The sequence below is a fragment of the Ipomoea triloba genome, chromosome 7 (genome assembly GCF_003576645.1).
Source record: "Ipomoea triloba cultivar NCNSP0323 chromosome 7, ASM357664v1".
Classification (NCBI taxonomy): Eukaryota; Viridiplantae; Streptophyta; class Magnoliopsida; order Solanales; family Convolvulaceae; genus Ipomoea; species Ipomoea triloba.
In genome coordinates, this window is record NC_044922.1 from 2,494,543 (window position 1) to 2,510,238 (window position 15,696).

Below are 15,696 nucleotides of genomic sequence, written 5' to 3' on the forward strand. Positions count from 1 at the left end.
GCAAGTGAGGGAGCAACTGCCATAACTCCCAAATTCCAAATGTCATCCCTGCGATGCTGTCCTACTTTTTCTTCCTTCTCTCATCTGAGCTCACCATCACCGTCGCGCAAATCCTCAATCTCCCCGAGAATTGGGATTCCTCTTATCACTACTTTCGGATCCGGGTACGCGAAACCGCATTCAATCCCAGGAAACGGGACAAGAAAAGGGCACCATTTCAATGCAATCAAATCTTCCGACCAAGAAAGGGAATCCCAATTCCAGGCTCAAAACGTTGAGCTCTCTTCCAATGGTGGGCCTCGCAACAGCACTAGCAGCCCTTCAACCAGTCTCTTGTCTTTCCTCTGCCCTTTGCTTAAATTCTTTTCTGTAAGTCTTGCTCTCTTGCTTGGGCTTTCATTACTGCCTTTTGTTTTTATGTTATCTTAATCTCAAAGGTGGCATGAATTTGCTTTAATTTGTTTAGGGTTTTGGGTGTTATGGAAGGATAATAACAATGGCTAGTCAAAGTTTGATTCTTTTTATGTGAATGATGAGGGAAATTCATAACCACTATCGGGTGTGTACTGAGTAAATCCTGTCGTCTTGTGATCCTAGTCAAAAAATCACAAGGAGCTACTCCATTACTTTGAGTGTGTACGGGGTAAATCTTGTATTGTGACCCCGGCAAAGGACCAAAAGGAAATAAACCTACCCAAGGAGCGAATCCACTATTTCGAGTGTGTATTGGGTAAACCTCGTCTTGTGACTCAACAAAGGACCAAAAGGAAATAAACCTACCCAAATTGGCCATAGTCGACTAGCTCAAATCAAGAAGGTCAATACGCCATCCTGCTAGGAGTTGTAACCTTGTGGTTACCGAGCTTGACCAACTTGGCTGGGTTGCCCTTTTTATGTGCTTAATTTGCAGTCGCATAATGTGTTGACTAAGTCATGTACTCCTGTTAACCATGAATTAAGAAAAGTCATTTGTTAGTTTGAAGTTTGAACATGTACATTTTTTGTTTCTTTGCAATTATTTTAGGGGTTAAGTAATCAGTGGATACTTGCTTATTTAGTGTATAAATATCATTTTATTCAATTCAATTTAGTAAAGAGTTAGTTTTTCCCAACTTTAGAAACAGTGGTGTTTTTGCCTTCTTGCAGGGAGGAGATCCTTCACGTGACAGAAACTATCTGTTTGAGGTATTTTCATGTGTCAGAGAAGCTTCAAGTACTGGATATGCCTTGTAGAGTTCATTCTCTCTTTGTCACCTTTCATCTCTGTCTTACTTCAATGCCTATGCATAACAACAGGAAGCAACATCTTCATTATCTACCTTGACAAGAATTGCGTGGGGCTCAAGAGCACAACCTGGAAGTTTAAACAGTGGAGATAATAGTAATGCAGTTGATCCTCCAATGCGTTTGCAACTGTATGAATTTGGTAGTATCTTCGCCAAAATCATTCCTCCTTTTTTGTCACTTTTCAAGATAATTGGACTCGAGTTGATCCTCATGTCTCAGTTGATCCTCCAATAAATTTATTGTTGTTTTACGTTCCTTGGATATGGCTTAGTTTTTGTATGGCTTGTCAACAGAGGCATGCCCCTTTTGCAGAAGGGTTCGAGAAGCTATGACTGAACTTGATCTATCTGTAGAAGTGAGTAGTACTAAATTATATTTGTCGGCCATTGGTATGCTATGATACTTTTCATTTTATTCTTGAAATTTGAGTGGCTGTTTGAGTTTCGTTCTTGTATAATTTGCAACCTTTTTTGGTAGTCACGAGTGTCATGGATGCAGGTTTACCCATGTCCAAAGGGATCCACTAAACACAGAGAAATTGTCAGAAAATTTGGTGGAAAAGAGCAGTATGTATATCGTTGATTTGTTTTGATTTTTATGAGTACGGAGTAACAACCCGAAAATAGATATGGGTTGTATAACTAACGTTTTTCTTGTAAGTTGAGTGATCATATAAATGTGGACCGCGACTAAAAATCCATGATATTTGGTTATTACTAGTTTCTCTTATGTATTTTGCCATATAAGTGCACATTCACTTGCCTCAATCATTGCAGACTAGTAATTGCTAGTTAATGAATTTGATTGGTTCATGCAGGTTTCCTTTCCTCATTGACCCGAATACTGGAACTTCAATCTATGAAAGCGGTAAGAAGCACTAAATTCCATTGCTAGTAATTCCTTGGTTCTGTTTTCAGTGAACGTAAAACCAAAATCATGACAAGAAAGTAGTAAACTCGGGGTCTTGGCTCTATAACTGCCGGCTATCATAATTTAGTGAAACCCCAAGCTGTCCCAATTCCTTGTCAAAATCCTTCATTTTGTAAGATACGTCAAAGAATTACGGCTTTCTTTCTTCTCCAAGCTGGCTATTCATCAAGAGAGTGTAATAAAGAGCCTTCCTCTAGCAGAGAAAATGGAAAGTCTCAGATTGTGAAATCTTCAATTTGAATCCTATACGCAGTAATCCCTATTAGGCTATTACCGTGTGATTTAGAAAGACCTCGTCAAAAGCAGCTGCTCAACATCAATTTCCTTGTGTGCATGCTGCTATTGTGAATAGATAATAACAATTTTTCACGTGATTTCATTTTTAGGGGATATTGTTAAATACTTATTTCAGACATATGGTGGAGGAAGGAGTCCCTCGAGTGGCCTTTTGGAAAGGTATCGCAAACATTTGAAATTTCCAGTTTATTTCAGAAAAATATCCCAACCTTTTGAAAGATACTCTTGACATATGGTTCTTTGTTCTTCGGAACAATATAATCCTATCAACTATCCATTATGGACACATTAGACAATTGTTACTTTGTGGTCTAGCTCCGTATTTTAACCAACAGTATGTGCTAATGTGCAACGTGCCCTGGAGATGAATCAACAATGAAATATTAGCTTCTTTCCATTATTTGATTTGAAGCTGACAATGACTGCATGGTTGCAAAATTGACATTGGCTTTTATTGGGGGCAACCCCACCAACCTGGTCGGGCTGTAGGCTTGGTAACCACAAGGATCCAAGTTTGACTCCCAGTGAGAGCTGCCTATTGGCCTTCTTGGTTTGAGCTGTTCAGATATGGGCAACCTAGACTAGTTTACCTCCTCGTGGTCCTTTGCCGGTTAGGATCACAAGGCGGGGTTTGCGCAATACACCCTCGAGTAGTAGCTGCGGGTTTTTCTCGTTATCCGAAAAAAACATTGGCTTTTATTACATTTCATTTCAAAGTAATTGATTAATCTGTATTATGCAGCACCTTATTTACAGGATGGATGCCAACACTTCTTCGGGCAGGAAGGGGAATGACATTATGGGAAAAATCTCGAGATGAACCACCACCTAAGAAACTGGAACTTTTCTCGTATGAGAACAATCCCGTAAGACAATACTTCGAATTCTTTATTTGCTTTTGTTCCTTTCTTTCTTCTCTAGGATGTGAGTGTGCACGCACACCTTAGGAACAACTGGGAAAGATTTTTACCTGCAAACCGTTAAAATTATGGGTGCACAAAAACCTGTAATGTGTAGTTGAAAGCCTCCAGCCTCCAGTCATTTGGTAATGAAAGAAGGTTATAGCATAAACCTCATCAGCCTCTTCTCGTGAGCCTTGTTTTGATCAGTGTAACGTTTTTATTCAGAACTTTTTGTGTGAAATTCAGTCTTTTCCTTTTCAATCCAGAACTTAGCTTAAAGAATGAAACAAGGGAAAGAACAACACAATTTAAGGATTTGTAGTTTTGGTGTTTTTGTTGTTTCACATTGTTGTGTTATCAGAACTTCTTAAGTACTGCACTGCGTATATTTGACTATCAATCCTTTATGATGTATGATCTCCCTTGCAGTATGCACGGATAGTGCGCGAAGCACTTTGTGAGCTGGAGCTTCCGTACATCCTACAAAACGTCGGCAATGGATCAAGACGGGAAAATTTGCTTCTCGAGAAATCTGGAAAAGCCGAGGTCAGATTTTGATACAACTTTGGTCCACCCAATGCTTTGTGACCCCTTAAAAACTATTTGCAGACACACATTTATGTTTCTCATGTTTGTATTTTCGCCCCGAGCTGTGTTTTGTTTTCTTGTTTCTTGTTTTCGTGCAATCTAGATTTTCTGCAAAGCGCTGTGCAGTTCTTGGCTATGAAGTTTCACCATGTGTTTGCAGGTGCCTTACCTTATAGATCCAAATACTAACAAAAGGATTGGTGATTACAAGGAGATCATCTCTTACCTGTTTCAGACATATTCATTGGAAGCTTCATAGTTGTCAAGTTGCATGTCCACTGTGGATGACTGGAGGCTTTGAAGCTCTCTAATGTATAGGAAATTTGTCATCTTTGTAAAAATAAGCGTGCCATAACAATAACTTCTCTAAGGTGTCTTTTGGTTCAAAGTTTCCTATATTTTACTTTGACTAATCTTTTTGACTTTTCTTATAAAATTAAATAATTTTCCATGATGACCTTGCTAAGAAATCGTTTACCAGTAATATCTTTAAAAACAATAATGTTTGGTCTCTATATTTCATGACGTCAGCAAAAACTTAATAATGTCAGTGATCGAAAGAATAGAACATGAATATATACCAATAGCCATAATTTTGTCAAAATTTTTTTAGTACAGTTATAATGTAGTATCTGTTTATAACAATTTAACAACTTTCTTATCAGTACAAAATGTTAATACCACCCTGGGCTCAAACCTATAACCTCCGATTTAGAAAAGGCACTTCGTGCCATTAGATCATAAGGTTCTATATTTTATTTTTCTTGTGTGATTTGTCGAGGAGCGGAGTTTACTTAGTATCATGTATTTTTTTTTATATTTAAAATAGCAATGATTTTTTATTTACGAGAAAATCTGTTGTTGCTATCTGAAAGTGTGAGTGAACCTCATACTGTGAGTCTCTGACCACAACCCACAAAAAGTCACTGATATAGTAAAATACGGAAGTACCATGGAAATACTCTGTATTAATACCGAATCGGGTACAAGTAGAAATACCCTATACGAAACTGGTCTACGTGACAGTGCGTCAGAGGTTCCCGGTCTCTTTGACTATTCAGGTAATAAAACAGCCAAAAGTCCATTACACTGCAATAAATGCGCCTTTTATAGGCGGACTCGGGGAGAGTTCCGGCCTAGCGGCATGTGCTACGCGTGTCGAGCATGCACCGGTCGACGTAACGGCGCAATGCCTTGGCAACTAGGTGTCGTCCCCGGATAAGTCAAGGTTCAAATCCCAACAGGGTGATGGAGTAGGTCGGGATGTTATTCGGACCGATCTGCAGAGACCAGGACGAAGACGCTCTGAGGAGCTCAAAACACGCCTTCGGGGCGTAGGTAGATCGAGAGGTCGGAACAGGTAGATCAGGATTTTATCTCTATCAGTCACAAGAGGTTTAAGTTATCCATAACTGATAAGCTCAAATCAAGAATTTTGATACACAACTCTCCTAACAAATTTAAAATAGTATAATTATCAAATTAATTATCTGATGAACTAGGCTAGACTTGCCAAAAATAGCAGTAATCTATTTGTCTTTGTTTTGACTTGATCTAAAACTATTCGGAATACTGTTGGAAATGGAACGCTAGCAGTTAGATGTGCCGTCGGCGGTAAAAAATTGTCGGAGAGAGACATTCGATTTTAAAATCTTCCTTTCTGTTCTGTTGCATCGGTTACCGAGACGTTTCCTCACTTTCTCTCTCTAATTTTTTTTTTTCAAACTTTTCAAGCTCCTGAATCTCCGACCTTCCACCGGAAGATCCTCGCCCGATATTCCCTCCCAGAATCTAGGTTTCTTCCTTTCTGCCTATATCCACGCTCGATCTCCGAGATTGTTTGCGATCTGCTGAGTTGGAGCTGGTGAGTTGATTCTAGAAGGATGGATGCGATCGAGGAGTTGTCAGAGCTGTCCGAGTCGATGCGGCAGGCGTCGGCTTTGCTTGCCGACGAAGACATAGATGAGACGTCCTCTTCCTCCTCTTCGAAGCGGCCGTCGACTTTCCTCAATGTCGTTGCTCTCGGAAACACTGTGAGTTTTTGTTAGTTAGCGTCGTGTTTGGTTTTTGGGATTGATGCGGTAATTAGATCTCTGCAGCTAGCCATTGTGCTTTGTCGAACTGAATTTCGTTGTTGCTTTTCCGTGATCTGGGAATGTACGCTTGGAGTTTCCTTTTTGTTGTGCTATTTATGTCAAATGAAGTACAAATTGTTTGTGATTGACTTGAAAGCGGAAATTCTGCCGGAAGAAAGTAAATCCAGATGCTAGTCTTCTGGCTTTCTCTAATACTCGTAATAACTAACTTCTAACTGTCAGGTATAGGTTGTTTTGTGTATCAGTGTGTGTGTGTGTTAATGTTTTTGTCGTAGATGGGGAAGAATAACTGAGTACCTCTTAGTTGGGAGTTTTTAGTAGTTGAGATGGAAGCCATTTACTAATTGAGCTTGTCAGCAAATAATAAATTATTTCGACATTTGTAAGTAACTTAATGAGCCATGCCAATTATACTTGTATTGTATTGCAATAATATTCTATTCAATTACAATGATATTCATAATATGATAACTTGAACATTATTGTAGTAGTATAAGGAAATTATTGTTACAGAATGACTTGTACGTTATTTTAATAAAATTTTAACATCATTGTAAGATAATCTGAATACAATAATGTGGCTTACCTTGTTACATTTGCCATGGTCTACATAATATGATTTGACTTCAACTACTCTTATTATCATTAATACTGTATTATTATTAATATCATCACCGTTGTTGTTATTGTTATTGTTATTGTTGTTGTTGTTGTTATTATTATTATTATTATTATTGTTATTATTATTATTATTATGTTGGGTGCTTTTTGTTCCAATGTACCAAAAAAGTGTTGGTTGCCTTAGGTCTTAATAACATTTGGTGCTAAATATGCTCTGTTGGTAAGTGCAATGTCCAGCAAGCTTCGCAAATTTGTTTAGTCTGAACTATGGAATATAATTTATTTATTTATTTATTTTTTTTTAAAGAAGAGTTGAACTCTCATTGACTTTTACCAATTTCTTCTTAGAATGTTCAGATTTCCCCGTAGCCTAGATTTTACCTACATTTTTTTTTTTATTAAATTGAACATGTGTAATGCATAAGGTCTGAACGATTTGAAAAAGGCCCTAATTCTGGAGAAAGAGACTGGCATAATTGACTGCATAGATGAGCGCACCAATTCTCTTCCGAACAGCCACTTCATTTGCTGATATATCGTCAGCCTTTTAATCCAAATTGTCAATAAATGTTTGCCCATTAACCATAGTTCTGGACCAGGATTGATAATTTTGTGACCTACATAGCTTCTCAGAGGTAATGACTAGATTTCAAAGAGACTAGGAACAAATATAGTAGCAGGTACAGTAACATTGGAAGAGCAGCTTAGGCTACCCAATCCAGGCATCTAGCTTAGTCAGAACAATTGACTGAATAAGGCCTACCTTAGTAACTCAACATGAAAAGTTCCCTTTCCTCAAAAGAGCTTTTCAAAACAGTTAAATCATTAATTTATCGACCACATAGCAATAGAATGTGCCAATTGAATGACTTGCTTTTAAATTTAAAAAACTGATTCCAACACTTATTTGGCCGTTATTATTATATGAGTAATTTGTAAGTGTTCATATATAAATAGATAGAACTTTTTTTTAAAAAAAAATGTATCCTTACTATGTACTGTATTTTATATGCAACTATGTGGAGTCTATTGAATTCTACAGTTAAAGCAAATGCATTATATAAAATAATGCATGCATGCATTAAAGCCAGAAAACATACCCAGATTAATCTTTATGTCTGTCATCATTTTACTTCTTTTTTGGTGGATTTATACTAACAATTTGGACAAATATACACAGGGTGCCGGTAAATCAGCTGTATTAAATAGTCTAATTGGACATCCTGCTTTGGTGAGTTTCTCATCATGTGGCTTTTATTCTTTGTCTCAAATTCCATGCTTTTACCACCCTAACCGGTTCTTTAAATGGCAGCCAACTGGTGAAGGTGGTGCTACTCGTGCCCCCATATGTATTGATCTCAAAAGAGATAGTTCTTTGAGCAGCAAATCAATAGTGTTGCAGATTGACAGTAAACCTCAACAAGTATCTGCAAGTAAGCTCTTAACCCAAATACAAAGCTGTGTACCCAAAACTAGTTTGTATTTGTAAAAGAATGTTGTTTGAGTTGGCTAGAATTGATTGCTCTTTTGTGCTCTTCTAGGTGCTCTTAGGCATTCTTTACAGGATAGACTAAGCAAAATTTCAAGCAAGAGTCGGAATGAGATATACCTGAAGCTTCGAACAAGTACAGGTGTGGGATTTTGCTTGCAAATGAGAAAAATGTTCTGAGATTATGTATATATACTCATATATCCTTTGTTCATTATCAAAGTCTGGGATTATTGTACATTCTCTTAACTGAAAAGGGAAACTATAAATTCTAAGACTAAAGTTGTTGTCACACTGCTGTTACTTTTACTCGTATCCTGTTCATTCTAATAAGATGTACTGTCTTCATAAGGTACATTTAGACGTCCTTACTGTAGGAACTTTCTCTGTGCATAAATTTGATTTCTCTTTTCTGTGGTCTCATTTGTACTCTTGTAAATTTGGTTTCTCTTTTCCATGGTATAATTTTTAGTATTTTACTCTCTTCTGATTCATAATTCTTCTTCTGGTATACAGCACCACCTTTGAAATTGGTTGATTTGCCTGGTGTAGATAAAGGAAATCTTGATGATTCATTGGTAAATTGCTTATTAAAGTAGCTTATCAAGTTTAGAACTTTTCTCATTGGAGAACTGTAATAACTGATTTCTTTCTTAACAGGTTGAATATGTCCAGCACAATGATGCAATCTTGCTGGTTGTGATATCTGCAGCCCAGGCTCCTGAAGTTGCCTCATCTAAAGCTATCAGAATTGCAAAAGAATATGATAGTGAATGTAAGTTTAATAAGAGCCCTTGCATTTCGTTGGGGCCTCTCAAGAAACAAAAAAGGACTGAGAGGATCTCTACAATTTTTAACTCAGCCAAATTCTACTATTTTTGTTTTGTTTTTTTTTTTTCCAGCTTAAAATTCAGTGCACAACTGTTATTTTCTCTGTCATCTAGGTACTAGAACTGTTGGTGTCATCAGTAAGATAGATCAAGTAGCTTCGGAACCAAAAATCCTCGCTGCTGTTCAAGCTCTTTTGTTGAATCAGGGACCACGAAGTACATCTGATATCCCCTGGGTTGCCTTGATTGGGCAATCTGTTTCCATAGCTTCTGCCCAGTCTGGAAGCGTTGGATCTGAGAATTCCTTGGAGACTGCATGGCGAGCTGAGAGTGAGAGTCTAAAATCTATATTGACAGGAGCTCCTCAAAACAAGTTAGGCAGATTAGCTCTGGTGGAGACACTTGCTCACCAGATTAGAAGTCGTATGAAAATCAGACTTCCTAATCTTCTTTCAGGGTAATCTATCAGTTGTTTGCAACTGCAATATATGTGGTCTTTCTAGAATTCCAGTATTCCACCCTCTAGAGTATAATTTTTTTACTGGAAGATCATGACTATTGTTGAAGGCACTACAGTCATATCTTGACCATTAGTTTCTGTTTAACTATTTTCTAGGCTTCAAGGGAAGTCTCAAGTTGTTCAAGATGAGTTGGTAAGGCTTGGTGAGCAAATGGTTCATAGTGCTGAAGGTACAAGGGCATTAGCACTTGAGCTTTGTCGTGAATTTGAGGATAAGTTTCTGCTGCATATTGCTGGTGGTGAGGTGAGCCCTAGAATAAAGACTACTGTTGCTTCTTTATGGCGGTATGGCCTATGCCATATGGATATGTGGATGTTTAACTTTTGGAGTCTGAAAAGTGAAACTACACTTTTAGAATGCATACATTTCTTATAATATGTATACATAATTTAAACAACTTTTTAGTTTTTAACGAGTTAGATTTCTTAATGATAGTTATACTTGAAAAGTGGAAAGTGTGTCATACTGTCATGTGAGTGTGAATTGGGCATATGAAATCTCAAATAGTTAGAGCAGTTTGGAAACTGCATTTTAGGAAGTAGGAGATCCTTTTGAATGTGATCTAGGAAAGCTTGAATTAGACATTACCTTAATATTTCCTTTTCAGGGAGTGAAGATAGTTATGCTATAAGAGATTCATGTATGCTCAACAGTTTTTATCTGCCATTTGTGTCATTTATTTAGTGGTTACCTTCTAAGATTAGATAAATGAAAGACTTGTTTGTGATTATTTTGTGAATTGATGTTTCCTTTGATGTCAATCTAATTTGTTTTGTGTGTCTGTTTTGATTGAGCTATTTTTGTCTCTTTCAGGGGGATGGCTGGAAAGTAGTTGCAAGTTTTGAGGGCAACTTCCCCAATAGGATCAAACAACTTCCCTTGGATAGACATTTTGATATTAACAATGTCAAGAGGGTATGTGTCTACAGCATATTAGCTGTAAATTGTTTTGAATTCCATTTTGTTCTTACTTTTTGGTGGTTATGTGACTGGTTTACTTGTTTCCAGATTGTGTTGGAAGCAGATGGGTATCAACCTTACCTCATTTCTCCAGAGAAGGGGTTAAGGTCTTTAATAAAAGGTGTTCTTGAGCTTGCAAAAGAGCCTTCTCGTCTTTGTGTGGATGAGGTACATTATCTTTTCAGCATGACTTGATGTATAATATTTGTCTAATTTTTATATTATAATTTTTGAACTGCTTGTATGCATCCATTGGTCTCAATCATTGTTATCCTATGTGGGGACTTTAACTTGTTTCTTGAGCATGATAAACTAGTAAGCTCTGTTTTGCTCTTGATTGATATGTGTCACACTACTTCTCATGGTAATAGTTAATAAATTAAGGTTAACTGCAGTGCAAGAGCAGCTGCTACACAGCATTTTGCATGGTGTTTCTTCATAGCATGACTTCTTATGGCGTTGCTATTTGCTAAATGGTACAGGTTCTGTTAATATGATTGCTAATAAATAATTAGCTGGAAGGACTAGCTGGGGCCTGGGGGCTCCTAGCCACCTCCTACCAGTAAAGCAGAAGCTATATGCTATACAAGTGACTAGAGTAGGAAGAATAACATGGATTGATAATTAAGTTGGTTGAACAAGTTACAAGAACTTAGTATTTATAGGCTAAGGGAAATATATAAAATAGTCTAGATTCATAACTCTTCATTTTGCAAGATATGAGACAACAATGACTCTTCAACGAACCTCAAGGTCTTTGAGATCCCAAAATGTGATAATTAGGGAATCTGCATTTCACTTAAAATTTCTAACTATAATATTTGCATGCTTAATTATATGTAAAAACAATGCTGGCATGCTGACTTGACAAAGAGTACGGGCATGTTGTTCGTCTGATGCTGTATATTTCCGATGCCTCTAGTAGAAAAAAAGGGCTTCTGATTAGAGACATTCGTGTTTGTGTGGTGGGGAAGCCTTTAACACTTAAGGCATTGTTTTGCTCTACATTTGAAGATGGTGTTTCTTAAACTTTGAATAGGTCCACCGTGTGCTTGTTGATATTGTTTCAGCTGCTGCAAATGCTACACCAGGTCTTGGAAGATATCCACCTTTCAAGCGAGAGGTAATCAACAGATCCAGTGGTTTGTTGATATAGATAAGTGAACATCTGTTTTGCGTGTTGTTTCATGACTTTGCTTCGTTTTTTTTTTTTTTTCCCTGGAAAACAGGTCGTGGAAATTGCAGTTACTGCTCTGGAGGGATTTAAAAATGAATCAAAGAATATGGTAGTTGCACTTGTTGACATGGAGAGGGCTTTTGTTCCCCCACAACACTTCATTCGACTGGTGCAAAGGCGGTATGCTTATTAACAAGTATCCAATTTGTTCCATTTTCTACTTAGGTTTGAGGATAAGTTTTCTAATTGACTGATTTGGTTTGCTTGGTCCTCCAATGGGAATCTTTTCTGAAATCGATACTTGATTCTGGAATTAATAGAATTGGCCTAAAGAGCTCTATTTTATTTTTATAGTTGTGGCTAATGACTGTTACCAATTGTTTTGACTGTTGCTCTGTTGATGCTATTTAACCAATATGATATTTATTTGCATTTGACAAGTTAAGCATCCTGTTAAGATTAATGCACATTTACTGGCTCTCCCAGGATGGATAGACAGCGACGCGAGGATGAAATAAAGAATCGTTCTTCTAAGAAGGCAGCTGATGCGGAGCAATCGATACTTAATAGGGTAACTAACTTTTTAAAAAATAAATAAATAAATGTATTCATGAAACTACTATGCCTTGTAATATCACAGTGAATTTGCATCTGATGGACTTGGTTGGGTAAAATTTTTCCTTTATTCGTTGATATACTATTCTGAGTGTCATGCTCTGTGTAGGCAACTAGCCCTCAAACTGGAGGCCAACAAAGTGGTGGAAACTTAAAATCAATGAAGGAAAAATCAGGCCAGTCGGATAAAGATGCGCAGGAAGGCCCAGCATTGAAGACTGCAGGCACTGAGGGGGAGATAACAGCAGGTTTCTGCTGAAAATAAATTTATTGCTTTCTTTGTTATAGGGATCTATTTCTTTTTATTTTGTTTTTGTGCATTCATTAATTCATTTCCCACTCCATTTACGGTTTCAAAAAGTATTAATACATGGTGATACTTTTATCCCCAAAATATTGGTGGTTTTCTCAAGCACTTAATTGGATATAGCTTAGAGCCATAGAAAGTACTTTGTAGCTTTCTCCTATATAGAACTTGACATGCACGCCTATTAGTGATCTGTCTATTGGTGCCGTCTTTCACCACAGAGGGCCCCTTATATGAAGATGAGCTCCTTGACAATTTGACATTCTCTGATAATCCAATCCCGAAGGACATGTATGCTTGACAAACTGCAATCAATGAATAATGTTTTATTGGATCCGTATTCAGTTGTATGCATAGTAGTGTGTTCAGTGATCTGGCTAAGGTGATGGCTACTGGGTTGTGTAGGTCATTAACTGATAATAAAATGTTGACTGACAGGATTCATTTTGAAGAAAAGTGCCAAAACTAATGGGTGGAGTCGGCGATGGTTTGTTTTGAATGAAAAAACTGGAAAGGTCAGTCCTTTAGATTTTCAGCTCTTCAGTGGGATGAGAAATTGTTGTACATTTCAGATTCCCATACTGATGTATTTGGTGTCATGTAATTGTTTTTCCCAACACTTTAATTTACCATCTTAATTTTTTTAACTGTTATATTTCTCTTTTGATTCGACTTATTTTGGAAGTCTATTTTAATTATTTAAGTTTATCTAGTTTGAGATGGACTAGTGTGATTGTTATAGTCTATTATTATCTCATATTCTTTTTCTAGTAACTTGATTTGTTTGGTAATAAATGCCTTTTATGTCAATTTTTCTACAGCTTGGTTACACCAAGGCACAAGAAGAGCGACATTTTCGTGGTGTCATAACTTTAGAGGTAAGAAGTTCACCAATTCTTCCATGTTTTCCAATCTTGACATTAGCCAACTGGAGATTCTGTTGAAAGTAAAGATGGGGCACATAATTGCTCTAAAAATGCACAGAACATCCTAGTTGAATTCTCAATGGTATATATGATTTTCAGGAATGTAATCTTGAAGAAATACCAGATGAAGAAGAGACTCCAGCAAAAAGTTCCAAAAATAAGAAGGCTAATGGACCTGATGCAGGCAAAGGACCTAGTCTTGTATTCAAGCTTACAAGCCGGGTTCCATATAAAACTGTTCTGAAAGGTATTTCATAATTTACCGTGGATAGCAGCTTGCTTTTTTTCATATGCTGGTTCATTGCCTTGAAATCACTTACCAACTCAGATAAGGAACATTGATGATTTGCAGCTCATAGTGCCGTTATCTTAAAGGCTGAAAGTTTGGCTGATAAGACTGAATGGTTAAACAAACTGAGAAATGTGATAAGTTCTAAAGGAGGTCAAGTGAAGGGGGAATCTGCACCTACAATACGGCAAAGTCATTCTGATGGTTCTCTTGTGAGTACCAATGTGCACTTTCAGATTCTTGAAATTTCTGAGGCAGTTTAATCTTTAGCAGCTTTATTTTATATCATTCTTTCAGATGTGAATAAACTGATTTAATTGCTTTTCCTCCTTGTCTGTGTTAATGTTATTTTAAATGCTCTTTCAAAACTAAGTTCTTTCATTCTCCAATTAGTTGTTCTTTAACTATTATCCTTCTACTTTCTTGGTATTCTAGCCATTCCAGTTTTCAAATTAATCTGGTCTCGAGCTGTTTGCATCTCTGTCAGTATTAGAACTTATGAATTTTGGTGCATGTATAATCATTTTAGGAAACAATGACTCGAAGACCGGCAGATCCTGAAGAAGAACTCCGGTGGATGGCTCAGGAAGTGCGTGGATACGTTGAAGCAGTTCTAAACAGCCTTGCTGCAAATGTCCCTAAAGTCTGTATTACCTAAGGAACAACTGTTCTGTTGTAGGGCTCTTCATTTCTTTCTTGCACAGCCATCTAACACTTGCCTATTTATCTCGAGTTTTCAGGCAGTTGTTCTTTGCCAAGTTGAAAAGGCCAAAGAAGACATGCTTAATAAATTATACAGTTCTATCAGGTATGCAGTACTACTTTTCCTAAAGGATTCCTATTATGTGATATTGTTTATATTCTCTCTCTAAGCTCTGCATGATGAAGTCATTTATCTTACCTATACAAACAACAGATGGGGTTGTCTTTGAGTTTTTGGTGGTTTTATTGCTACTTAAAAATTATAAGTTTGTATTTATTTGTTGGATGGCAGTGCCCAAAGTTCAACAAGGATTGAAGAGCTGCTCCAGGAGGACCATAATGTAAAACACAGAAGGGAACGCATTCAGAAACAATCTTCTCTTCTTTCAAAACTTACTAGGCAACTCAGTATCCATGATAATCGAGCAGCTGCCGCCGCCGCCGCCGCGTCCAGCTACTCAAATGGTGAAGCAGGTAAATATTAAGCTTAATACTCTTTCCGGTTCTGATCCCCACATTTCTGCCTCCAGTCTCTTGGAACACAAATAATCTTAACTGCATGGTTTTTAATTGTGTGCAGAAAGTCCAAGAACCCCTGGACCTTCCCCAGGTGATGAGTGGAGAACTGCATTTGACGCCGCTGCAAATGGCCCTAGTTCGTTCTCTAGGTCTGGCTCTAGTGAGCACGGTCGTCGGCAGGGTGAGCCCATGCAAAACGGCGATGTGAGTTCACGATCAAATTCCAATGGCCGCCGAACTCCTAATCGAATGGCCCCAGCACCCCCATCGCAGCAGGGATCTGGTTACAGGTTTTAGATTGCTTATAAATTTTGCGAGCCTTATTACATTCATGTATTCTTGATCCGACGGTTGCTTTATTCCATTCTATTTCCGAGCTCTAGCATTGTATTAGTGGTATAAGCATAATTTTTAGTCTGTAGATAAGTATTGTCATTGTCGTTGTCATATTTCCTCTTTCCAATCGCTTGCTAGATTTTGATATGTACTGGCAATGTTTCGACCGACACTTTTCCATATTATCATTCTCCTGGAAACAGATGTATTATCTCGGACAGTATTTGAAAATATATTATATATACGGAGTATTGATTTCCTACGACTGAGCTGTTTCTATTGGTATATTCATTTATTCGATTGT

At 37.4% G+C, this 15,696-nt stretch overlaps 2 protein-coding genes across 2 annotated transcripts; both read left to right on the plus strand.

Moving 5' to 3' along the window:
- On the plus strand, window positions 1-4,458 carry LOC116024885. The gene is made up of 10 exons (XM_031265906.1): window positions 1-369; window positions 1,147-1,185; window positions 1,297-1,426; window positions 1,581-1,642; window positions 1,786-1,853; window positions 2,105-2,154; window positions 2,604-2,673; window positions 3,257-3,380; window positions 3,846-3,962; window positions 4,165-4,458. Exons 1-10 carry the CDS (start codon window positions 40-42, stop codon window positions 4,261-4,263), a joined length of 1,089 nt encoding a protein of 362 aa, XP_031121766.1. The 5' UTR covers window positions 1-39; the 3' UTR covers window positions 4,264-4,458.
- A 1,169-nt stretch (window positions 4,459-5,627) lies between these two features.
- On the plus strand, window positions 5,628-15,654 carry LOC116025276 (dynamin-2A-like). Its single transcript, XM_031266452.1, has 22 exons — window positions 5,628-6,037; window positions 7,902-7,952; window positions 8,034-8,154; window positions 8,263-8,352; window positions 8,727-8,788; window positions 8,871-8,985; window positions 9,155-9,497; window positions 9,657-9,804; window positions 10,375-10,476; window positions 10,570-10,689; window positions 11,561-11,644; window positions 11,751-11,878; window positions 12,185-12,269; window positions 12,423-12,561; window positions 13,059-13,135; window positions 13,442-13,498; window positions 13,646-13,793; window positions 13,899-14,047; window positions 14,365-14,478; window positions 14,576-14,643; window positions 14,830-15,011; window positions 15,118-15,654. Exons 1-22 carry the CDS (start codon window positions 5,888-5,890, stop codon window positions 15,351-15,353), a joined length of 2,769 nt encoding a protein of 922 aa, XP_031122312.1. The 5' UTR covers window positions 5,628-5,887; the 3' UTR covers window positions 15,354-15,654.
- The last annotated feature ends 42 nt before the right edge of the window (window positions 15,655-15,696 follow it).

Coding starts and splice junctions, on each gene's coding strand:
- LOC116024885 (XM_031265906.1), top strand. CDS start 40: ATGTCATCCCTGCGATGCTGTCCTACTTTTTCTTCCTTCTCTCATCTG. Junction 2,155..2,603: donor AACTTCAATCTATGAAAGCG/GTAAGAAGCACT, acceptor TTTCATTTTTAG/GGGATATTGTTAAATACTTA. Junction 3,381..3,845: donor TCTCGTATGAGAACAATCCC/GTAAGACAATAC, acceptor TCTCCCTTGCAG/TATGCACGGATAGTGCGCGA.
- LOC116025276 (XM_031266452.1), top strand. CDS start 5,888: ATGGATGCGATCGAGGAGTTGTCAGAGCTGTCCGAGTCGATGCGGCAG. Junction 10,477..10,569: donor ATATTAACAATGTCAAGAGG/GTATGTGTCTAC, acceptor ACTTGTTTCCAG/ATTGTGTTGGAAGCAGATGG. Junction 12,270..12,422: donor AGCAATCGATACTTAATAGG/GTAACTAACTTT, acceptor TGCTCTGTGTAG/GCAACTAGCCCTCAAACTGG.